Source organism: Macaca fascicularis, chromosome 8, assembly GCF_037993035.2.
Source record: "Macaca fascicularis isolate 582-1 chromosome 8, T2T-MFA8v1.1".
NCBI lineage: Eukaryota > Metazoa > Chordata > Mammalia > Primates > Cercopithecidae > Macaca > Macaca fascicularis.
The window spans coordinates 72,667,316-72,692,375 of record NC_088382.1 but is presented as its reverse complement, the minus strand read 5'-3'; the positions used below and the strand labels follow the sequence as shown (position 1 = coordinate 72,692,375).

Sequence of the window (25,060 nt, the reverse complement as noted above, 5' to 3'; positions counted from 1 at the left end):
TGCCTCAGCCTACCAGGTAGCTGGGATTTCAGGTGACCACCACCACACCTAGCTAATTTTTATATTTTTAGTAGAGACAGGGTTTCACCATATTGGCCAGGCTGGTCTGGAACTCTTGACCTCAGGTGATCCACCCACCTCAGCCTCCCAAAGTGCTGGGATTACAGGTGTGAGCTACCATGTCTGGCAATGCTACTTCCTAAAAGAAGTCTTCCTAGGCTACTCTGATACATATTGAGTAAACTAATTTGATTATTTACAATCATAAAATCTTTTTGGTGGGGAGTAGATATCTAGGGAAAGTAAAGGGCCAAATTGTTTCTCTCCCATAGGCTAGCTACCAGAAACCAAGCAAGTCTCAATATAAACTCTGCCTTACACATACCAATATTTATTAGCAAACAGCATAAAAACAGTCACAAAACCTATTCTGCAAGCTTGCTAAAGTCCCAGTTGTCTGTTCTTTTTGGCAATATGGAAAGCTGCTTCTGACAATATTCTAGTAGAACATGCAGCCATACTTCCAGCTGGAGTCAGGCAATGGAATCCTCAAGTATCTGAACAAAGTGTAGGGCCAGAAGCTTACTGCATTCAGATGCTCTGTGCAGGCAAAGCAGCTAGGAATGCCTGAAGAATATATACAGTCAATTCATATAACTCGAGATCCATTCATTTCACCAAGGTAACATCGTTTCTAATACTCAATATACTAAGTAAACACTTCTTGGTGTTGATCAGGGAATAGATGCTAAAAGCTTTAGAAGCTGTCTCTGACATGTGGGCTTTTGTTTAGTCTTTAAACTGTGAACGGCCCTTCTGATACGCATACTCTAAGTGTGAACTGAGCACGACCAATCCACCCCCATCTTCCCCCACCTTCCCAGGATAAGCAGTAAACCCAGTACACATACACAGAACATTATTTAAAGTAAATTACAGAGTACACAACACATGCTGTCATTACTTTGCAGCACAGTTTTCCTTCCTCCACATGACTTTTGAGTCTCCACAATTAGTTCACTTAGTTTTGCTTACCTATACATAAATGTCTCATATGCTAGTAATTATGCAATATACACTGTGAGCCTGTTATGTCCAAGGCAAGGTGGTTAAAAAAAAAAAAAAAAACGGAAAAGAAAAATTAAAAAAAATTTAAAAAATTCTTCTAGGACAAACCTACTAGGAGAAATAGAAAAAGTAAATGAAAAGTAAGCAACAGTAGGATGCAGTAGATGTAAAGTGCTAAACAATACCTGACATTACCCATTCAGAGTCAACTCCCCACCTTGCTGACAGGTGGAGAGGCTTCCTGTATCCCAGCATTTGTTAAGGTTCTTCATTGCCAGGAATAATTCTTTGACTCTCCGCCTTAAATTAAAATTAAACTTGTTTTTATTATGTGATAGATTAAATGAAATGACTGAAGTTTACCTGCCATTGGCTGTCTAATCATTATTTCTCTCTTTCTGCAGCATTACTGCAATTTCACTTGTCTCCTGTGCTCAAAATCTGAGTATTATCTTCGGAATTTTTCTTTCAATTGCTGTCTTATCCAATTAATGACCACATTCTTCTGATTTGATCTCTGTCCCATAAGTCTCTCTAGTTCTACCTTCCTCATGCTGTTCTAGCTCAGGCCTTCATCATCCCCCACCTATCTGCAGGATTGTTCTGACTCTAAATCTTCCCTGAAATACAGTCTGCAGCTGCTACACAATTCATCTTCCTTAGGCACATTTCTAATCCTATTACTCTATTGATGAAGAGGATTCAATTGATTTCTACCATTACTAAATTCAATACTGTTAAAATTTAGCAAGTTTTACACTCAAGATTAATCCTCTACTTAGATCTCCAGAACAACCCATCCGTGAAGGTTCTATGTAATTCAATTAGTAAGGTATCGTATTGAATAAGTTTTCACCAAAAACCCACCTATATAAAAAACTAAAATTCAGACAATAATCTTGATGTAGTTATTATCTTATGGTCAAGAGAATGTAATTTTTAAAAAATTACTTTGTGTTTTCATTGTTTTACAGGTTATAGAAAAAAGAATGTGATTAACTATGTCTTTACGGATACTACTAGAGTGTTAGGGTTTCAGGAAGCATTTGAGAATCTCCAGGGACCATATATTAAGTGAAGAATCCCAAGTTTCTTGTATACTTCTGAATAATGTGGAGATATGAAATAAACCATGTTTTCAAAAATTCATATTGGGATTCTTGTGAATTCTTTTGGATAATTCTGTTTCTAATTTCCCTTTCCCAGTCAGTCATTGCAATGGGGGCTATTCTGACTGAAAGAGCAAGAGAGGGGATTTCATTATCTCAAGTAGGTAACTAAGTTTAAAACATATATATGTACCTAAAATATGTTAAGAGCAAGAATGGTGTCATGATTCATCATGTGTCCACATCTAAACTCATTTACTCTGTCAACCCAGCTCTTTCTCCCGGCTGCTCTGTGGATATAAATTCCCCTGCCTTTCTTGGGAGTGCAGGCTGTCCACACAGTGCCCTTCACCTCCCTTGTCATCAAGGGACCAGTCGCAGTAATATTTTTGGGAATGTCCTTTGATTTATATTTCCATTGATACCTCATAACTTTTCCTAAAACTTTTCCAGTATTTCCAAAAGTGTTTATCTTAGATGATTGGTTGGAAATGCAGTTATACTTTTAATTATAAAAATATTTTTAAAGTTTAATTTTGAAGTAATTTCAGACTTACTAAAAATTTTAAAAAATAATGCAACGAATTTTTGTATACCCTTCACCCATATTCCTCAAGTGTTAGCATCTTATACAGCCACAGTATAATTATAAAAATCAGGAAATTAATGTTGACACAATACTATTGTCTAATCCACAGATTTTAAACAACTTTCAACAGTTGTCTCATTAATGTCTGTGTTTTGGTGTAGAGTCACAAGTTTTATTAGTTGTCATGTTTCCTCAGTCTCCTTTAATCTGGCAGAGTCTCTCACTTTGTTTGCCATGAGTTTTTGTTTTGTTTTGTTTTGTTTTGTTTAGAGTCGGGTTTCTCAGGAATTTTTATACGTTAATTCACATAGTGAATCTCCAAGAAGTGGTATAACATGATGCTAGTCAAACTTATGTCACTGTGAAGTCCTTCTCGAGATTGAATTTCTGAGACATGTATTTCCAGGACACTCTGAGGAGAATGGGTCCAAGCTTTCTAGGAATACCCTAATACCTGTTTCTACATATCTGATCCACTCTGCACATGCCATTCAGAATAGCCTCCTTACTTCAGAATTCCATATATGTCACTTACCTGTTTACAAACAGAAACATAGCTCCTTATTTGACTTACTGCAAAGGCCAAAGACCTTCACTTGGCATTCAAGCCCCTTCATGATTATCCTCAACCTTTCTTTCCATCTTTAAGCCACTGCTTCTGTGCATAAACACTTTGCTCAAGCCAAAGGGCACTGCACTTATTATTCCTCTGATCTCTTATTTTTATTTCTTTGCTAATGCTGTTCCTTCTGTATAGAATTCCTTTTCCTTTCTCCCCATCCAAGAGTGAACGCCTTAGATGGAAGTTAAATATCACAACTTTCCTGAACACTACTTCCTTCTATGAGTTGTCATGTCACCGAGAAATTAAGTTTAGAACTCTCATTTTCTGTCCTAAGTTATGGCACTTTGACTGCCGGCTTCATCTCCCCTAGTAGGCTGGAAGGTACAGCAGGAAGGACCATGTCAGTTCAACCTTGCTTAGTTGATCTCCATCCTTGCATCTCTGAGCTCTCAGCACCATGCTCTTACAGAGTAGGGGCTTCTGAATATGTTTCTCTGAATGAATGAAACAGCCTGTTTCCATTTAGAAAGAATACAAAAAGTGATATAAAATTTTCTTAATGAAATTTATACAAATTTGCCAATTTCAAGTGACATGGAAATGTATTTGAATGAACTCTTGTTATTATGAAAAGCTACTATTTTCCATCTAATAGTTACTCTAAACTAAGGCTAAAATTGAAAAATCTGCCAACATCTGAATGACATTAAATTATCCCAAGTAATGCACCAAAAAATTAGCTTTCTTGCCTCTAATATTTCCATAAGCCCTCAGTCATAATGTTTGATTGATTAATTATTAAATGGATTTCAGATTTTCTATATTAGTGACTTTTGTGTTAGTTAAGATTTCTAATTAAGTTTTTCATTTCTCTCATGAAAGAATATTTAAGTCTACCAAATGTCATAACTCACGTTTGCATTTAATAATCAATATTTAGGAGATTATTTGAAACTAGTATGGCAGTAATAATTTATGAAGACCCACAAATGTTTCTGTCTGGGGTAATCATAAGCATCAGGGCTCAAGAGACTGAATTCTGTTGTTTAGTGATGGCATAAAATTTGTGGTTGGGATAACTGATTGGCATACAGAAAAAAAATACTAATCCTATGCATACTGTTATGGAGAGTGTTATGGTATAAGAGGAATATGAGCTTTAAATTTTCACATGCTTTAAATTGTTAAAACCCATAGATGCTGTGGACAAATGATAGATAACCATAATATTGGATTTATGTAAGACTAGACATCTGTGTAAGACCTATCAATTGCTATCTGTAACCCAGATGTTTCCAAAAGATGAACATATGGTGCTATGTAGATAAAATACACAGTGGATTGCCTAAATTCCTCTTAGAATTTATTGGTGGGAAGGTGAAGGTTAACTAAATTTAAATTTTAGTTCTGAAAATTTTGCCAAATATTGTACATATGTCTGTAACAGGCACAGATATTAAGAGTAAATGTATGATAGAATATTATTCAGCCATAAAAAAGGAAGTTCTGATACATGCTATGTGGGTGAACCTTAAAAATATGTGCTAAGTGAAAGAAGCCAAACTCGAAAGACCACATTATGTGGTTTCATTTATATGACATATCCTGTAGAGGCAAGTCTATAGAGACAGAAATTAGATTAGTAGTTGCTTAGAGCTGGGGAGGAAGAAGGCGTAGGTTGTGATAGCTAAGGGGTCGTGCTTTCTTTCCAAGGTGATAATTATGTCTTAAAATTGACCATGGTGATGGTTGCACATATCGGTGAGTAGACTGAAAGCTATTGAATTGTACACTTTAAAATGATGAATTGTATGGTATGTGAATTATATTTCAGTAAGTCTGACAAAAATGTCTACACATTTCACCAAGATAGTATACTGCATAGACACGAATACAGAGAATGAAATTACTTAAAATCACAGCTCACTAAATGGACAGTTCCAAGCCCCAACAGTTTGACTGACCAGGTATACTCTGGCTTCTGAACACAAACGTTTCTGCCAAAGCCCTCTGAATATTTTTGGCATGGAAATTCTCCCACAGCCATAAACACTTCTCAATATTGTGATGATCCAATAAATGATTCCTTGGGTGAGTGGAACTTTAGATAAACTGTTGCTTTACTTTTCTGAGGATGGAACTGAATACAGAGACCAGAGATGGTGTATGGGGAGTAACTCAATCTAAATCTTTAATAGTTCTATCTAGCTCTTAGAAGCAGCTCAAAATTTGGTATGAGCAGAAGCCATTTATTTTATATAAAAATAGATTTTCTGGTAAAAGGGTAATTCCGGAAGGCTTTTGGGACAGAAGAAGTTGGTCATGATTTCTTTCCTCTTACCAGACCCTGGAAAGCCCTAGTAAGCAAAAAAGAAAAAAAAAAAAAAAGAGTCCAATATATTTAGCATTTGACAAATGTTAAAATAATCTGTTAAAAAAATAAACCACCACCAGAAAGGCAGTTGAGACACGTTTTCAAGGGTGAGAGGAAACATTTTTAACTGTTCGCCAATCTTTTGACTATTAGACATAATTGTACTTTTATTTTTACTTTCTAATAGTGGAGCTGCAATTAAATCCCATCAGCCCAACAGCAGATGCATAGCTGTACAGATCTGACAGAGTTTACCTCTGAACTCTGCAAGGTGTTGCAGGGAGAAGTCCTCTTTTCATGACGAGGAATTGTCTGCCTGGGGTTTGAGGTCCGTCTTCACTCACAAGCTGTGGGATGTTGGGCACATTTTTTAACTTCTCCATGTGTCTCAGTTTTCACACATGTAAAATGACTATAATAATACTACCCTCATGGGTCATTTTGAGAATCAAGTGAGTTCATATTTGAAAAGCACAGAGAGCAGTTCCAAGAGCATGCTGAGTTTGTTAAACAAATGCAAATGTTAACACAGAAATTAAAAAAAAAAATTTAACTATATTTACAGTTTTGGAGAGGTACAATTAAAAGTAATTGGGACATATTTCAAAAGTTCAGTTTCACCTATCTTTTGATTTACATTCTTACACTCTGTGAGCATGTTACTGAAGCAGCAATAGTACTGTCTGCTCTGACATTGTGCAATATATTCTATAAGCCAATGAACAGAGAGCCATACAGCCTTTGGAGAACAAAGATTCTACAGGATACCTTGTGGTCTAATATTACTTTTTACCCTTCTCTATTGAGTTTTAATTTATCACTAAGCTGAATGTGTCTGATATGAAGGGCAGAGAACAGTGACAAATGTTGATGTGAACAGAGAGATACAATGCAAGAGGCATAGGGATGACAATTCTCATAAGACCCCAGCTCCGACTATGGTGACAACCTCCAAAGGTTTGTTAAAGAATGAGACTTGTCACCTATCAGATATGAGGGAGAATATATTGACAGTGAGGATTCCAGACAATATATGTGTAAAATTAGCTGCAAAGAGAAATCAGTAAGGTGAGTTTAAAAAATCTTTGCCAAGTTTGGAGATTAGGATTTTTTTACTAGTCATAAAAATGAGCTCCTTTATATGTGTGTGTATGTGTGTGTGTGCTAATCAACATGAGCATACGAATCTATGTTTACCAGTAAATAACTAACACTGAAAATTAAAAAGGAACTTAAATTGGATATTGTTATTATTGACTTTTTAACCCCAGAACTGGTCAGTCCACTAAAATGAAATATTTTATAATAACTAAGATTTATGAGTGCCTTGAAATGATCAAATAAAAATTATGAGATTAGGATTGGTTGATCATTTAAGAAAAGCGACTATAACATCTCTTCTGCTGTTCTATACAAATCAAATATACAAATATGATAATTAAATAGCATTTAATTATTGTTTAAAATTAGTATTGAAATATGATTTAAAATATCATACATTGTGTAAAAACATTTTTTGGGAAGGCATATCCATACTTCTAAATCTTTTTGTATCTAAACTTTCTTCCTAGATTATGTACTTGAATCATAAAAAAACTGTTTCATGTTTTATATGTGGTCTTAAAAATTAACATAGTTATTACTTTCTATTCATCAAGTTGATGTACTATAAATTGTTATGCCATGCCTTTAATCGCATATATTTATACATATCCAGATTTGCTATTTTAAAAAACACTGAAATGAAAATAATGCAGGTAGCTATTTCTTTCTGTTGAATTATTTTCTTAGAAGAAAGTCCACTGAGTAGGGTTACAGGACCAAAAGTTACAGGCATTTTAACGGTCTTTGAGACAAAGACTGCCTCTATAAATAAGTGAATTACAATTCTATTTAGCGTTACCTTTACAAATTGCTAAATTAGTGAAAATAATTTTTCAAAGTTAACTTGCATGCATCAGGTTAGTATCAATAATTATATTTTATACCAAACTGTTTACAATTTGGATGTTTTTCCCTTATGTGAACACATTTGTTCCTACTGTTCATTGAATTAATTACTAAATATTCATGGTTTTAGTACTCATTTAAATGAGCTCATTGTGCATTATGAATAATGACCCTTTCTTTGCCACATGTGATACAAATATTAAAGTTACTTTTAAATTCAAATGTGCTCTAAAACATCATTTTAAAACTTGAGACATGCAAATTAAAGAACAGTAACTAGTAGATTGAGTAAATGAGATAAGAGCACCACATTGGTGGCCCTAGAAGAGCCATGCCTCCTTGTCTTCTCACCTTTTGATAGCCCCCTCTCACACTGACTACAGGCTGGGTCATAGATTTGCTGTAGCTAATGAAGCAATAGCAAGCATTACTCCAGTAGAGGCTTGATAAATGCTTGCATATTGGCTTTTCCTTTTATTATTCAGCTAACTCACTGCCTGAGAATCTGTCATTAAAAAAAAAATTTTTTTTATTGTTATTATACTTTAAGTTCTAGGGTACATGTGCACAATGTGCAGGTTTATTACATATGTATACTTGTGCCATGTTGGTGTGCTGCACCCATCAACTCGTCAGCACCCATCAACTCGTCAATTTACATCAGGTATAACTCCCAATGCCATCCGTCCCTCCTCCCCCCTCCCCATAACAGGCCCCGGTGTGTGATGTTCCCCTTCCCGAGTCCAAGTGATCTCATTGTTCAGTTCCCACCTATGAGTGAGAACATGTGGTGTTTGGTTTTCTGTTCTTGTGATAGTTTGCTGAGAATGATGGTTTCCAGCTGCATCCATGTTCCTACAAAGGACACAAACTCATCCTTTTTTATGGCTGCATAGTATTCCATGGTGTATATGTGCCACATTTTCTTAATCCAGTCTGTCACTGATGGACATTTGGGTTGATTCCAAGTCTTTGCTATTGTGAATAGTGCTGCAATAAACATACATGTGCATGTGTCTTTATAGCAGCATGATTTATAATCCTTTGGGTATATACCCAGTAATGGGATGGCTGGGTTCTTATACAGCAGTAACAGACAAACAGAGAGCCAAATCATGAATGAACTTTCATTCACAATAGCTTAAAAGAGAATAAAATACCTAGGAATCCAACTTACAAGGGACGTAAAGGACCTCTTCAAGGAGAACTACAAACCACTGCTCAGTGAAATAAAAGAGGACACAAACAAATGGAAGAACATACCATGCTCATGGAAAGGAAGAATCAATATTGTGAAAATGGCCATACTGCCCAAGGTAATTTCTAGATTCAATGCCATCCCCATCAAGCTACCAATGACTTTCTTCACAGAATTGGAAAAAACTGCTTTAAAGTTTTGTTTGTTTGTTTGTTTGTTTAAGAAAGAGAAGCCATATGCGTGTGCAGGAGAATGGGGCCAACAACCAGCACCAGAGATGTGAGTGAGGCCTCTTTGGACATTCCAGTCCTAGCAGAGCTCCAGATTGACAGGCTCACATCAGTGACCCTAGTCAATATTGTGTGGAGTTTATATGAGTGACTTTATCTAATACCATATAAAGCAGAGGAACTACCTGGCTGATATGTGCCCAAATTCCTAATGCACAGAACTCTAAGCAATAAATTAATATTGTTTCAAGCAATTGCATTTTGGAGTGGTTTGTTACATAGTAGTAGATAATGAATACAGTAAGTGATAGCAAGGATTTCTTAAAGATTTTTCTATAATTAATTCCAAGGTACTTTCTTCATTGACATACCACTGATATTTCTGCTATCTATTTATTTACTAATGATTCTGTGTCTCTTATTCCTACTAAGCTAACCAGCTGAACAGAACTGAGATGGTTGGTTTATGTGAATAGTGAGTTGAGAATGGTTTTATTGGAATATTGACTCAAACTAGGTGATAAGTCCTGCTTGGATCTCAAAGGAACATTGTTCTTGATGATGTTACACATCCTTAAATTAATTCCACTCCTCATTGTGGTCAAACTGTGAGTGGGGCAGTCTGGTAGAAGAAAATTACTTTTAAGGAGTCCCTTGCACATAAATGTTCTACGGACTAATCACATCATTTCCTTCTCATTTCTGTATATGGAATTGTATTCTGATGCCAGATTTTAGGCACTAAAATGCAAAGGGTCTCTAGTAGGATTTGTTTTTTAAGGAATTAATGAAATGTCAGGTTTATTAGACTGAGCAAGCCATTGGCTGCGGGTGTTTCCATCCTTCTTTCTCTGGAAATTTAGCGGAAGAATGCATTAGCAGAAGAACCTGAGGCAGCTAAGTGAAAAGGGACCACTTCTGGTGGATGGTGATACTATTTCATTGAATAGTGTGGATTGTATCGTAAGTTAGAAATGACAGTCACTAACTGCTTCTAAATACAAAATGTCTAGATACCAAGAGAAAAAAGGTGTAACCTGCCATCAGGTATAACTAGTGGTACCATAATTGCTGCTATTTCTGTTGGATGTTCTCTGTGTGCTTATCTGAGGCATTTTCTATCACGTAGGTGTGGAGAAAAAAATGCCAGTAAAGAAGAGTTCAGATTAGATAATGATACAAAAGTGACACTTACAGAGAGTAGTATTTGGACAGCACTGTGGATGACCTCCAGGTACTGGAAGTCAACGATGCAGCCTGTGACGGAGACGTACGTGTAATCGTCCATCATGCCATGGGCTGAGGGAGGCAGCACTCTTCTGACACAACCAGGCCCATGTTCTCTCCACCATGACCGATGTACAGAGATATTGAATGTCATTAGATCGGTGTCCTAGGTGGGTAGGAGACAAAAGAGCAAAATGAGAAAATTGTATTACATCACGTCTTTGCCTTTGACCCTAGAAAGAATTCAGGGTGGATGAAATTGCTACAATGATTTCAATTTCAAGTGAAAAGTAACAAAAGACAAAGCCCCAAGTGGCTGCATGTATTATATGCCTAAATTATTGGGTTATAATTATTAAATGTGGAGATACAATCCTTTGATTAATATTAACATTTTAAAGGTAACACATTTAAAAAAAATCCAGAGATGAGATCTTCCATATACTTTTATTTAAAAATAATTTCTACCTTGAAACTTTTTGGCTGCATTTTCTTGTTGTTGCATCATGAACATCACTATCATGGGATAAATATTGTTGAATGCTTTATGGCATAGTAGATGTTGTTCTAAGTGAATTTCACATATTATGTTCTTGAATGTTCGTGTGGGTACTTTAATGATCAACCTAATTTATAGCAGGCTGAATAATTGTCTCCACCAATGACACTTAGCTTCTAATCCCTGGAACCTGTGAATTTTACCTTGTATGGCAATAAAGCACTGTGCAGATGTGATTAAATTAAGGATCATGAGATGGGGAGGTGATCATGGATTATCTGAGTGGACCCTAAATGCAATCGTGTGCATTCTTATAAGAGGGAGGCAGACAGAGATTAGACATAAGGAAGAAGAGGCAAAGGCAATGTGACCATAGAAACAGAGACTGGGATGTGGCCGCCAGCAAGGATTTCTGCCAGCCACCAAAAGTGGGAAGAGGCCAGGAAGAATTCTCCTCTAAAGCTTCAGAGAGAGCGTGGCCCTGCCAAGACCTTGAATTTGGCTCAGTGAAGCTGATTTCAGACTTCTGGCCTTCAGAACAGTGACAGAATAAATTTCTGAGGTTTAAGCCATCAATTTTGTGGTGATTTGTTAAAGCAGTCTTGAGAAACTAATATCGGTGAGGAAAGTAAGTCATAGCAAAGTAACTGAATTTGCCCATGGTAGCACAGCTAGTTAGTGGTGAAGCTGGGACATAATATAGTGCAGTGTTTACTTTTAGCTATCACGTGGCACTCTCTCACATTACTTGCTGTCTTCCACCTCCAAAGCCCTGATCATTCCTTATACCCTGAAGAGAGCCAGGTCCTTCCTCCTCAGTTGTTTCAAGAAAATAGCACCACAGTCAATCACAAGAACAAAGAAGACAAACCTTAACTTTTATGTATTAAAATACACTTTCAGAGCTCTTAATGGAAAAAATAGCCTGGTTTTTGATCCTTAAGAGATGCCCTTTAGTATTTCTGGGGTGTTAACCTATGAAGGGCTAAGATCATAATGTTGTGGTCATAAACAATAGATTGAAAAGAACAGATTAGGGACCAGGACCTTGACTCTCAAATAATCCAAAGACTGCAACGACCATGTAGATCAGGAAGAAGGAGGAGTGGTGATAGAGAGAGGCCAAAGCAGTCCCTGGGCCAGGACACTGCTCTGAAGGGTAGCTGGGGATGCAGGAGCAGAGTCAGCTTTTGTTTATTTCCCTGCCTCCACTCCCTCCAAGAGTGAACTCTGTCTTAGTGCCAGGGGGCCATGTTGGAGCAGGCTCCATACGTGACCTTTGCTGAGAGGTGCAGAGGCTGCCCGCAGGCTATGCAACACAACCGAGGCACATCTGTGCATTCCAAGGTTCCTTTGAGGACAGTCTCCACTTCAGTTGCCAAGGACACACCTAAATGACTGAAATTGAGGTTGGAATTCTGTAAACTTAGAGGAAGCTAGTGGGAAATGGAAAGCCTTGAACTTACCCATGGGTGGCACTGAAAGTAACCAGGGTGGAGCTCTCTGAAAAGGACAGTAGGGAAACCCTCCTTTTACACTGCTGTATATGGTAAGTGAATCACAAGGGTAGTAACATTCCCAGTGCATATAAGTAGGCAGGGTTACTATGCAGTTTTAGATTTTCCTCAATTCAAGGAATTCAAAGTACCATTATAAGTATGCCTCAAATTATATCAACAATAAAACATGTTACACCTTTTTCCTTTTGACTGTTGGTTTGCTATTCAGTTACCTTCACAGTTACAGAACTTTATTGATAATAAAACATTTAGGTCATTTTTTTTGGTTGTGGTTTGCTACCTGTATCATTTGCAGTTAATCTCTGAAGGGAAAATATTATAGAAAAATAATTGCTTCAGCTACCAAATTCAGTTTAACGCAAGGCAATTTACCTGCACACAAACATCAGAGATGCACACTGATTGCTCCCTTTTCTGGTCATCAGATTTAATTTCTTACAGTTAAATGTGCTTACTACAGAAGAACTATGTATTATTTCTCATCTTAATAGAATTTACTAGGTTCAGGATGAACTAGCATGATCTCAAAATTCATAGCGATTTCTATTCCTTAATCATTCTTACCCAGTGACCTATCCTATTGCAGACTGCAAGTTCATTTCAGTATGACTTTACCTAAAATTTATATTATACAAATAAAACAAGAGTCAATTTATGAACTAATCATACATATTTGTTACACTCATAAAACCTTTCAGCATAGGTATCACTAAATTTGTTGGAACTATAACATATTTATAAACGGTACTATTCCTTGCAATGACTGTATTAAAATTTGAATGAGAATATAAATAACATTAAATTGTACTTAAACTTCAAACTTCTTAAGTTTTTTGTTTGAGAGCTCTGAAAATGACACCCCCAAATATGGTGATTTGGCATGCTGAGTACTTGGAACATGAAGGACACTGGAAAAGCTTCAGAAGGAGTCTCTTTCTGACCTTCTTCTGCCCTTCTTTCTCCTGCTTTCTTTTCTCCCCAAGGCAGGCCATAGAAACTAGAATTCCTCTTCCCTAAGAGAGTTCATAGAACCAGAACCCTTCTCCCCCACAGCTGGCCATAAAACCTAGAAATATTACTCTACCACTTGCCTTTCTGTGTAAGAGCTAGCAATGAAGAAATTCTCTGACCTACCTTATCCAAAGGTAGACATAAGACTGTTACTCCAGAAAGCTCTTACCCTATACCCAGAAAGAAGAAATGTCACACAGAGAAGCCAAGAAGAATCTGAGCAGACAGGCCTTGTTGTGTTCCCCTATTCAGTCTCCTGCCATTAGGTCATACTTATTTGGTTCAATCATATTTATTTTTTATTTTTTGAGATAATTTCCTTCTGTTGCCCATGCTTGAGTTCAGGGGTCAGAACATAGCTCATTCCATTCTTGAACTCCTGAACTCAAGCCAATTCTCCTGCCTCCCACTCCTGCATAGCTAGGACCATCGCTAGGACCATGAGCCACCATGCCTGAGTCTGATTTTCTTTCTACATGGCTGTGCATTCCACATCAAATCAAAACATAAAAGTAGACAGTTTTCCCTGAATCTTTAAGGCTTCATTTCTGAAGTCTCCCATGTCATGTAAAACTTTGATTGAATAAATCTATAATGCTTTTCTCTTGTTAACCTCTCTTTTGTTTTAGGCGTGTGGACTGTGACCCTTTCGATGGGGAAGAAAAGTATCACACCTTTTCCCCACCTACATTGTAAAATTTTATCTAAAGTTTGTGTCTTATTTCTATCTCAGTACTGGATTATAAACACTTTTTTTTAAACTTACCACATGACAACTCAGTTTTCTATACAAGGCATATCAAAGGAAATACAACACAGAAAATAACATTTTATAAAGAAAAAGAAACACAAATCACTTTATTGTTGAAGCTTTTAGTTACCACATCAAAGTGTGTAGTTTTGAAATACATGGGTGATATAGTTTGACTGTGTCCCCCACCCAAATCTCATCTTGAATTGCAGTTCCCATAATCCCACATGTGGTGGAAGGGACCTGTTGGAGGTAATTGAGTCATAGGGGTGGTTTTCCCCATGCCATTCTAGTGATAGTGAGTAAGTTTTCACAAGATCTAATGGTCTTAGAAGAGGCTTTCCCCTTTGCTTGGTTCTCATTCTTCTCTCTCAAGGATGAACTTGCTTCCCCTTCCACCATGTTTGTAAGTTTCCTGAGGCCTCCCCAGCCATGCTGAACTATGGGTCAATTAAACCTCTTTCCTTTATAAATTATCCAGTCTCTGGGATGTCTTTATTAGCAGTGTGAGAACAGACTAATACAATGGGTTAACGCTAAACCATAAATCAACAAAGTAATCTTAAAAATAATGTTAGTAGTTCAAATGCTGTTTCTCTTTTACTTCTTGGAAACAGACTATTGTATGATGATTTAAGCACATCACAGTTGAGAAGGTTGACAACTGATACAACTGGTGTCTTTGCTTTTGTCTTTAGAGTTAAAAAGATATAAACAATGGCATTTGTATTTATGCAAGCATATGTGCAGGGTAGCAGATATGCCACCCCAAAATGTGCCACTTTGGCATGAGGATTTTTTGAGCTGAAGGCAACTGAGAAGAAGTAGATATACACAGATCTCTCTGTCTTTTTCCTATTTGCCTAAAAGCAAGACACAAATTTACAATGATGTCCCTCCTTCCTTGTCTACCAGTAAAAACTAAAGTTAACTACCTGAGATGACTTTAGACTTTTGTCATCCTGCAGAGGGCATCAGAGAAATGTACATAAGGAACTTCACTAATTAGTTTTTATCTATCATAAGTTTCCTATAACTGGCCTGCCCCACACTCTTCCTTCTTTGTTTTCAGTTGAAGATGTTATATAAGCCTGAATTCTAAGTCACCTATTTAAGAACTGGTATTTTAACCATGGGTGTTTCATATATATATATATGAGATATACATGTTAATAAAATTATGCTTGTTTGTTTCTTGTTAATCTGCCTTTTGTTAAAAAGAGTCCCAGCTAAGAACTCAGAAGGGTAGAGAAAAAATTATTTTTCCTGCCTTACATACATGACTATCAAGGAATAGTTTGTAGAACAAGGAAGAAGAGGGCAAAGAGAAAACAGAGAAACCAGAAAATAAAACCAAGTAGGAGGGTTGAGGAGGTGTGAGGACAGCCTGGAGACAAGACAGCGTGTTAAGGTTGTAGGGAAGGCACAATTTTAGCTTTACTCTCTTAAGAGTTTTTAGCTGGGCCTGATAATTAAATTTACATAAGACAAATTAACAGGAGAGAAAAGCATACAAATTTAATATCAGTTTTGCATGACATGGAGTCATCATAAGGAAATAAAAACACAAAGCTGCAATTAGAGTTGACAACTTATATACTTATTTGGAAAAAGAGTAGTAAATTGTGAAAATATAACAAAGCAAGGGGGCTTGGGCTGAGGTAGTTGATTATGGAGAAGTGGCTAGGAAGATAAGGGTTAGTTTAACACAGGTTGTTGGCGAAGATTTCTCTCAGCCTTGACTCTTCAACTCTGGTATAAGAAGGTCTTCCTTCTTCCAGTGGAGGGAGAAGACATTCCACATGGGAGTTTTATCCCCTGCTTTTAGGAAGGTCGGAGTGTGCCTGCCTGCCTGCCTTCCTTCCTTCCTTCCTTCCTTCCTTTCCTTCCTTCCCTCCTTCTTTCCTTCCTTCCTTCCTCTTTCCTTCCTTCCTTCCTTCTTTCTTTCTTTCTTTCTTTCTTTCTTTCTTTCTTTCTTTCTTTCTTTCTTTCTTTCTTTCTTTCTTTCTTTCTTTCTCTCTCTTTCTTTCTTTCCTTTTCTTTTTTGTTTCTTCTTGCTCCTCCCTCCCTCCCTTCCTTCCTTCTTTCCTTCCTTCCTTCCTTCCCTCCTCCCTCCCTCTCTTTTTTCTTCCTTCATCTTTCTTTTTTCTTTCTTCTCTTTCTTTCCTCTTCTTTCTTTCTTTCTCTTTCTTCTTTTCTTCTTTCTTTCTTTGTTTCTTTCTTTCTTTCCTGGTTTCTTTTTCTCTTTCTTTCTCCTTCCTTCCCTTCCCTCCCTCCCTCTCTCTTTCTTTCTTTCCTTTTTCTTCTTTCTTCTTCCATGCTCCTTCTTTCCTTCCCTCCTCCCTCCCTCTCTTTCTTTCCTCCTTCCTTTCATCTTTCTTTTTTCTTCTCTCTTTCTTTCCTCTTTCGTCTTTCTTTTCTTTCTTTCTTTCTTTCTTTCTTTCTTTCTTTCTTTCTTTCTTTCTTTCTTTCTTTCTTTCTTTCTCTTTCTTTCTCCTTCCTTCCCTTCTCCTTCCTTCCTTCCTTCCCTCCCTCCCTCCTTCCTTTTCTTTCTTTCTTCCTTTCCTTCCTTCCTTCCCTCCTTCCTTTTTTCCTCCCTCCTTCAGTCTTCTTTTTTCTCCTTCCTTCCTTCCTTCCTTCCTTCCTTCCTTCCTTTCTTTCTTTCTTTCTTTCTTTCTTTCTTTCTTTCTTTCTTTCTTTCTTTCCCTCTTTCTCTCTTTCTCCTTCCTTCCTTCCTTCCTTCCTTCCTTCCTTCCTTCCTTCCTTCCTTCCTTCCTTCCTTTCTTCCTTCCTTCCTTCCTTCCTTCCCTCTCTCTCTTTCTTCTCTCTCAGTCATTCTTTTTTTTTTTTGTCTTTCTCCCTCTCCCCTGTCCCACTTCCTCTTTAACTCAAATCAATCAATATGTCAGAATGGCATATATTGAGTGCTGTGTTCAGAACTTCAAGAACAATAGAAAAGAGAATTTCAGGTCAGTTGATAATGTCATAGACCCAAAGACATCTAAAAAAGACTACTAAATTTTCTTATTATTGGGGCAATAGAGACCCTTACAAAATGCAATTCCAAGGAAGTACTGGGAGTAAAAAACTGGATTACAAGGACATAAAGAAACTAAGAGGAGAGGATTTGGTGTGTTTTTGTTTTTGTTTTTGTTTTTTCATAAACTTTAGGAGTCAAGGTAGTAAGAACATTAGATGGTGGCTTTAAGGGTGGACAAGGAGTAAAAGAAAAAGCACATGATAACCATTTGTGAGGTACACCTTATATATTCACAGAGTTATGACTTCAAAGAAATGTATTCCATAGTACTTACCTTTTCCCTAATATCTATTTAAGTAAACATTAAATGTTTCAGCTCTTTCATTTCATTAGTGTGAATTCCAAACTTGCTCTCATATTCTCCAAAGATTTCAATTAAAAAAGACACCCAGAATTATTTGAAATATTGTTCATTAACTATGTACGTGCATATGCCTGCCCACATTTATTCATGGTAAGTGTAGTTTTGGCTGGGTGTGGTGGCTCACGCCTGTAATCCCAGCACTTTGGGAGGCCGAGGCGGGCGAATCACGAGGGCAGGAGATCGAGACCATCCTGGCTAACAGGGTGAAACTCCATCTCTACTAAAAATACAAAAAATTAGCTGGGTGTGGCAGCGTGCACCTGTAGTCCAAACTGCTGGGGAGGTTGAGGCAGGAGAATGGCGTGAAGCTGGGAGGCAGAGCTTGCAGTGAGCCGAGATCATGCCACTGCACTCCAGCCTGAGTGACAGATCGAGACTCAGTCTCAAAGACAAAAAAAAAAAAAAAAAAAAAGTGTACTTGCTGTTTTAGAATCACCTCATGTTCTTAAAAAAAAAAAAATTCAATATTCACTTCTTTACAGTATACCACCATACAATTTCTCATTAATCAAGGAGCTAATCTCTCTCTTATTATTCTTTGCTCTTTTAATAATCTCCTTTTTTGGGTATGTGTTTAATTTAAATGTAATCCTTTCTATTTCTAGAAATGGACTCCTAACTTCTAACAATATTCATTTTCTTTGCCTTTCTCCTTAGTTGCAGCTCAAAAAGTTATTGCATTCATTTTTATATAGCTATCTACTTTCTTTGTCTTTTCACTTTTGTTTCCATCACAAGCCAGCCTATCTGTAAGTGAAAACGTGACCTTAAAGAGAAGCCCATATAAACTTAAGAAATCAGATTTTGTTCAATTTTACAGAGTGTGCTTTGATATTATATTTATATAGTAGAATTCATGCCAACTGAAACTTCTTTTGAAATACTTCTTCATCTCAGAATATAAATTAGAATAGTTACAGTAAATGTCTTATTTTTCTAATTATTTTCTTTTTGCTGAAACACTAAATACTTCATAGAGCATTATGGATCTATATAATAAAGGGCAAATACAGTGATTGATAGGTTTAAGTGTTTGGAGTTTGTAATACAAGGGCTTAGAATCAGTTCAAATATATAAAAAATTATGTGATATTTTTCTACATTAAAAACAGCGCTTACAGATAGGCTTAAAAGGTATTTACGCTTTCATTAGGAGTGTCTGTCATGTCTGTTGCTTTCTAAAAAAATTTATCCTGCAATTTATGAGCAAATCATAATCATTTGGATTTTTGCCATTGATGTTGGCTATAAAGAGCAGCCTATAGATTGAGGAGTGGCCACTGATCATTTTGATCTCCTCTTTCTTATCTTTACAACTAGGTATTGCTAGAATTTTTCAATTCTTTACCATTAATTATAGACTAGAATCAGAGCTAAAGGTAATCGATCCTTTTATTTTTATTTTGGTCTTACTTTCCTCAGATAGGACCACTTCAGGGAGCCATGAAGCCTTATCCATCCATTTAACAGGTTGAGGGGTCTTTAAAAAGTTCACAGAAAATCCTATTATTAAAAAAAAAAAAAAGCCTATGCATGGATTCGATTTTTTTTTTTTTTGTACCAAAATAAACTCATACTAACTTGTTATAATATGTCTGAACAGGATCTAGTTTGAAGCAATGAGAATGTTATGACATTATTTTGAAAAGAGCCCCTATCAGAGCAACATAAATTCTGGTAAAATAAACACAAGAACAAACAACAAATTTGTGGTGAAGCTTGAATGGAAGAATACTGAAATCATTAATGCTATACAAAAAGTTTATGAGGACAATGCTCCAAAGAAATCAACAGTTTACCAATGGAGAATTCATTTTTTAAAAGTTTGTACATATATGTAGATATATTTTAATTATACTTTAAGTTCTGGGATACATGTGCAGAATGTGCAAGTTTGTTACATAGATATACAAGGGCCATGGTGGTTTGCTGCACCCATCAACCCGTCATCTACATTAAGTATTTCTCTTAATGCTATCCCTCCCCTAACCCCCACCCCTCAAAAGACCCTGGTGTGTGATGTCCCCCTCCCTGTGCCCATATGTTCTCATTGTTCTACTGCACTTATGAGTGAGAACATGCGGTGTTTGGTTTTCTGTTCCTGTGTCAGTTTGCTGAGAATGATGGTTTCCAGCTTCATCCATGTCCCTGCAAAGGACATGAACTCATCCTTTTTTTATGGCTGCATAGTATTCCATGGTGTATATGTGCCACATTTTCTTTATCCAGTTTATCATTGATAGGCATTTCAAAAGCCAAAACTGACAAATGGGATCTAATTAAACTAAAGAGCTTCTGCACAGCAAAAGAAACTTAACTATCATCAGAGTGAATAGGCAACCTACAGAATGGGAGAAAATTTTTGCAATCTACCAATCTGACAAATGGCAATTATCCAGAATCGACAAGGAACTTAAACAAATTTGCAAGAAAATAACAAACAACTCCATCAGAAAGTGGGCAAAGGATATGATATGAACAGACACTATTCAAAAGAGGACTTTTTTTTTTGGAGATAGATTGTCTCATTCTGTTGCCCCAGTGTGGAGTGCAGTGGCATGAACCTGTGCTTCCTAGGTTCAAGCAATTCTCCTGCCTCTGCCTCCCAAGTAGCTGGGATTACAGGCACATGCCACTGTGCCCAGCTAATTTTTGTATTTTAGTAGAGATAGGGTTTCATCCTGTTGGCCAGCCTGGTCTTGAACTCCTGACCTCAGGTGATCCACCCTCCTAGGCCTCCCAAAGTTCTGGGATTGCAGGTGTGAGCCATCATGCCTGGCCAAAAGAAGACATGTATGTGGTAAACAAACATATGAAAATAAGCTCATCATCACTGATCATTAGAGAAATGCAAATGCAAACCACAATGAGATACCATCTCACACCAGTTAGAATGATGATCATTAAAAAGGAAACAACAGATGCTGGAAGAGGATGTGGAGAAATAGGAATGCTTTTACACTGTTGGTGGGAGTGTAAATTAGTTCAACCACTGTGGAAGACAGTGTGGCCATTCCTCAAGGATCCAGAACCAGAAATACCATTTGACCTAGAAATACTATTACTGGTTATATACCTAAAGGATTATAAATCACTACTATAAAGACACATGCACGCATATGTTTATGCAGCACTATTCACAATAGCAAAGACTTGGAACCAACCCATATGCCCATCAATGATAACTTATTTTAAGAAGAGACAAGAAAATGTTGATGATGAAGTTCATACCAGCAGATCATTCACATCAATTTGTAAGGAAAAACATTATCTTGTTTGTGCCCTAATTGAAGAGGGTTGATGATTAACAGCACATACAATAGCCAACACCATAGATATCTCAATTGGTTCTGCTTACACAATTCTGACTGAAAAATTAAAGTTGAGCATATTTTCCATTTGATGGGTGCCAAAACCATTGCACTCATATCAGCTGCAGACAAGAGCAGGGCTTTTATTGGAAATTTTAAACAAGTGTGGTCAAGATCCTGAAGCATTTCCTTGAAGAATTGTCACAGGAGATAAAATATGGCTTTACCAGTGTAATTCTAAAGACAAAGCACAATCAAAGCAATGACTAACAAGAGGTGGAAGTGGTCCAGTGAAAGCCAAAGTGGACCAGTCAAGAGTAAAGGTCATGGCAACAGGTTTTCAGGGTGCTCAAGGCATTTTGCTTGTTGACTTTCTGGAGAGCCAAAGAACAATAGTATCTGCTTATTATAAAAGTGATATGAGAAAGTTAGTCAAAGCTTTAACAGAGAAACATCCAGGAAAGCTTCACCAGGGTCCTTCTCCACCATGACAATGCTTTTGCTCATTCCTCTCATCAAACAAGGGCAATTTTGAGAGTTTGGCAGGAAAAAATGGCAGATAGCAGGCAAAACTAACTTGCAGCTCCCACTCCTGACATTGCTAACCCCTGACTTTTTTTCAAAACATTCTTTTTTCCATGACTGTATTCTCTCTTGTTTTTTTTTATTCCTCTTGGAGTATTCAAATTGAGCTAAGATTTCAGGAAAAGGTAAAATTCCCTGAGAAGAAATTTACCATAAGAAAGGGAATTCTGAATGAGTTCAAGCATTGTCCCTGACTGATGGGGCTGGGAGAGGGGGAGAATTTCAAACATTCCTTTCTAAAGTAATTTATCTTAAAACTAGATCCCTCAGGTTTTCCAAAGATTAAGACTAAATAGTTATAATAATCTCCCATAGTAAAAATTTGCCAAACACAAAAGGAAAAAAATTATATGAAAAAGAGTCAACAGGAAATATGTAAACACAATTTAAGAATCAGCAACTGTAGATTTTAGAATTATTACATAAAAAGTTTATTTGTTTATTTGTTTTTTGAGACAGGGACTCCCTCTGTCACCCAGGTTGGAGTGCAGAGGCTCAGTTTCGGCTCACTGCAACCTTTACCTCCTGGGCTCAGGTGATCTTCCCACCTCAGCCTACGAATAGCTGACACTACAGGTGTGCACCACCACACTTGGCTAATTTTTTAAGGCTTTTGTAGAGACGAAGTCTCACTATATCGCCCAGGTTGGTCTTGAACTCCTGGGCTCAAGCAGCCCTTTTGCACTAGCTTCCCAAAGTGATGGGATTGCAGGTGTGAACCACTATACCCAGCCCATAAAATGTTCATAAAAATAAAAACTGGGATGAAAAATCACTAAAGGAAAGAGAATATTAAAATAAACAGGTATGTTTAACTTCTAGAGATTAGAAACATAATTGAAGCAAGAAATCAATAGATACGTTAAAAAGATTAGAGAGATTGAAGAGATAGTCAATGATTTGGAAGATATATTTGAAGAGATTACCCATAATTCAACACAAAGAGACACATATACAGAAAATATGAAAGGCCAATAGGCATGGAGAATAGAATGAGAACGTTTGATATACATCTGATCAGAATTTGGAGGTGAGAATAAGAGAATGAGTAGGAGGCAGTATTAGAAGAAAGTTCTTGAAGAATTTTCAAACTTAATGAATGGTAGATATTTTCACATCCAGAGCATTACAGTAAAATAATAACACATGAAATTAAAAAAAAAGAAGTTATTAAAATGCAGTCAAGACAAAAACTTGTCAACAAAAGAATGTTTGATTAAGTGTGGTTGTCAACAGCAACAATGGAAGCAAGAACCTATTACTCTCTTGCTGATTTAACTCAGAAATATATATACATATTTATGAAATATATATATATATGGTTAAACTTTTATTTAAAATGATGATGAAAAAAAAGCATTTCAGACAAATAAAATCTAGACTGTTTACCACCAATGGAACTTCCTAAATGTATTTCAGGAAGAAAGAAGGTCCTAGAAGACAGGCAAATTCCCATAAATATTACTTATACAAGACAACAACAATGCCTAACTTATGAGGAAAAAAACAGGGTGGAATTAAACATTGCTCACCATGCAAGATGGAAGGAAGGTGAGGTTTTAGTATTGTTTAGGTGGAGGGTAGCAATAATTATTAATTTTAAATGTAAACATGGGTGGCAAAAGTTTAGGGTGAAGTTTTAATAGAATAAAAGTAGAAATGAGGATATTATTTTGAAGTAGTAGAGAATAAATGAAAAATTTTAAATATAATGATAATATCAGGAACAAAGAAAAAAGCATTAAAAATCACAATAGAGAGCAAAAAATTAGATGGCAGAAGCACTAACACATATATGAGGGAGTGACGAAAGGAAAATGGATCTGATCTCAAGTAGTCTGTCCTTCATCTGACCTTCAGTGGAGGGCTCTGGATCTTAAACCATGACTCAGTGATCTCCTCCTCACCACCAAAGGATGCTGGCTTTAGTGGTTTCCGGGGCTAGCATTTTGTACTTTTATGTCAGTCAGCTGTGGCCTGCTGTCAGGGATGGGAGCAGGAGCTAACTCCTATGCAGTAAGGGTTGCCCTGGACAAATCAGAAGCCAATCACTACAGGAGCTGATGAGAGGGCACATTGGCTTTGTCAAGGGTATGAAAACAGGGCACCAAAACAGTATTTACTAATGTATTTATATCAGTTTGGTATTTTAAAATCATTTTCCTTGTATTGAGGGTTAAAACAATAAGTAATCACATCAATGATTTAATAAAGATTTTCAGTGTAAGAGAAAAGACAGTTTAAGATCAAAGAAAATAAAGGTAAATACAGTGTTATTGAAATTAAACTGAAAATGTCAAATTGCTCTCATGATTAAAAATAATTGTATAGAATGTAGGGGGTGTGTGTGTGTGTCTGTGTGTATGTGTGTGTGTGTCTATGTGTGTGTCATGTGATCCCTGTCTACTGAAATGGCTCGGAAACAATGTTGCTCTAGTATAGCAATGAGCACTCCAGTTTTGCTGTCTGATACGATTCCTCACTAAAATGTGCCAGGGCTCTTCCCTGGAGAAATGCTCAATCTAGGTGAGGTGCAAGGAAGAAACAAGGGGAGTGTAGGGTATAGTTTTATGCTTGAAAGTCTGAAAACATGTACAAAGTCTTGAGTCACACTGAAAGGATGTAGGAGCCACTATGAAGGCTCTATCATGGCCCAAAGTTGAAATAAGTTGAGCATCAAAAGAAATGATTGAAGCCTACTAAAACACACTGAATCAGTGAAAATCTATGATTCCTTAATACTCTAAAAGAAAGGCAGAAAAGCTCAATTGTTAATAGTTAAAACAGTTATTAAAACAACACGTTACTTGAAAAATGAGTAATTAAAGGGAAAGAAGAATTTGTTTTGCTTTTGCAGTAAGAAATTGTATATCAAGATAACAGAGTTGATGAGGTAAACGTCTTCATTATTGAACATGTGAGGCAATAAATAAAAAAAGAACGGAAGAAATTTTTTAAAAACACAATCTCGCGAATTCAAATGAAATTCTTTAATTCTTACAAGGATTAGTGAGCAGTTTTTACAATAATTAAGTAAATGGGTAATTTATGTAGAACCAAAGTACATAATACAGATTTCTTTTTCATGGCAAATAATACTTAGAAATAACACATTAAATGACATTTAGGAAAAAATATACCATTTAATATTTATAGTAGAAAAGAAGAAAGGCTGAAATAAATGAGCTGAGCACCCAGTTTAAAAATTTTTAAAGGCTAACAAGACTAAAATGTTAGAATAAAAGATTAACAGATTTACGTTTAATTAACAAATATTTGTTTGTGCCTACTCTGTTCTGGGGTTTGGAATTAATATATGAACAGAACAGGCAAGAATTTCTGCCCTAGTGAAGTTAAATTCTAGCAGAGCAATTCAGAATATAAATGTAAGGAAAAATAAATTATATTTTGTGTTAGAAGATGAAAACTATCTTAAAAGATAACAAGGATATTAGAGGTACATGTAAGAGCAGAAAATAATTAAAAATCAAAAATATAATAGAAAAGATCAATAAAGAACAAAGCGGGTCCTTTAAAAATCCCATAAAATTAGCAACGATGTGGTAAGAGATCAAACTTGGTAGTATTTGTTATTGTCCAAACGTGGCATGTTGTTCACTATGGGGAGAACCTGCTCCCGATGGTCAACGTGGGTTCTTTTCTATTTCC

At 36.4% G+C, this 25,060-nt stretch overlaps 1 protein-coding gene across 3 annotated transcripts in view; it reads right to left on the bottom strand.

The window, feature by feature from the left end:
• The window catches only part of NKAIN3 (sodium/potassium transporting ATPase interacting 3), a 731,862-nt gene that overhangs the window by 237,523 nt on the left and 469,279 nt on the right, over positions 1 to 25,060 (bottom strand). For all 3 annotated transcript variants that reach the window (XR_006700386.2, XM_015454769.4, XM_015454770.4), the window contains exon 4: positions 10,279 to 10,476. Coding sequence is in view for 2 of the 3 variants with exons in the window: in XM_015454769.4 (XP_015310255.1) it covers positions 10,279 to 10,476 (198 nt within the window). In the remaining variant the exon portion in view is untranslated. The remainder of the gene's footprint in view (positions 1 to 10,278; positions 10,477 to 25,060) is intronic.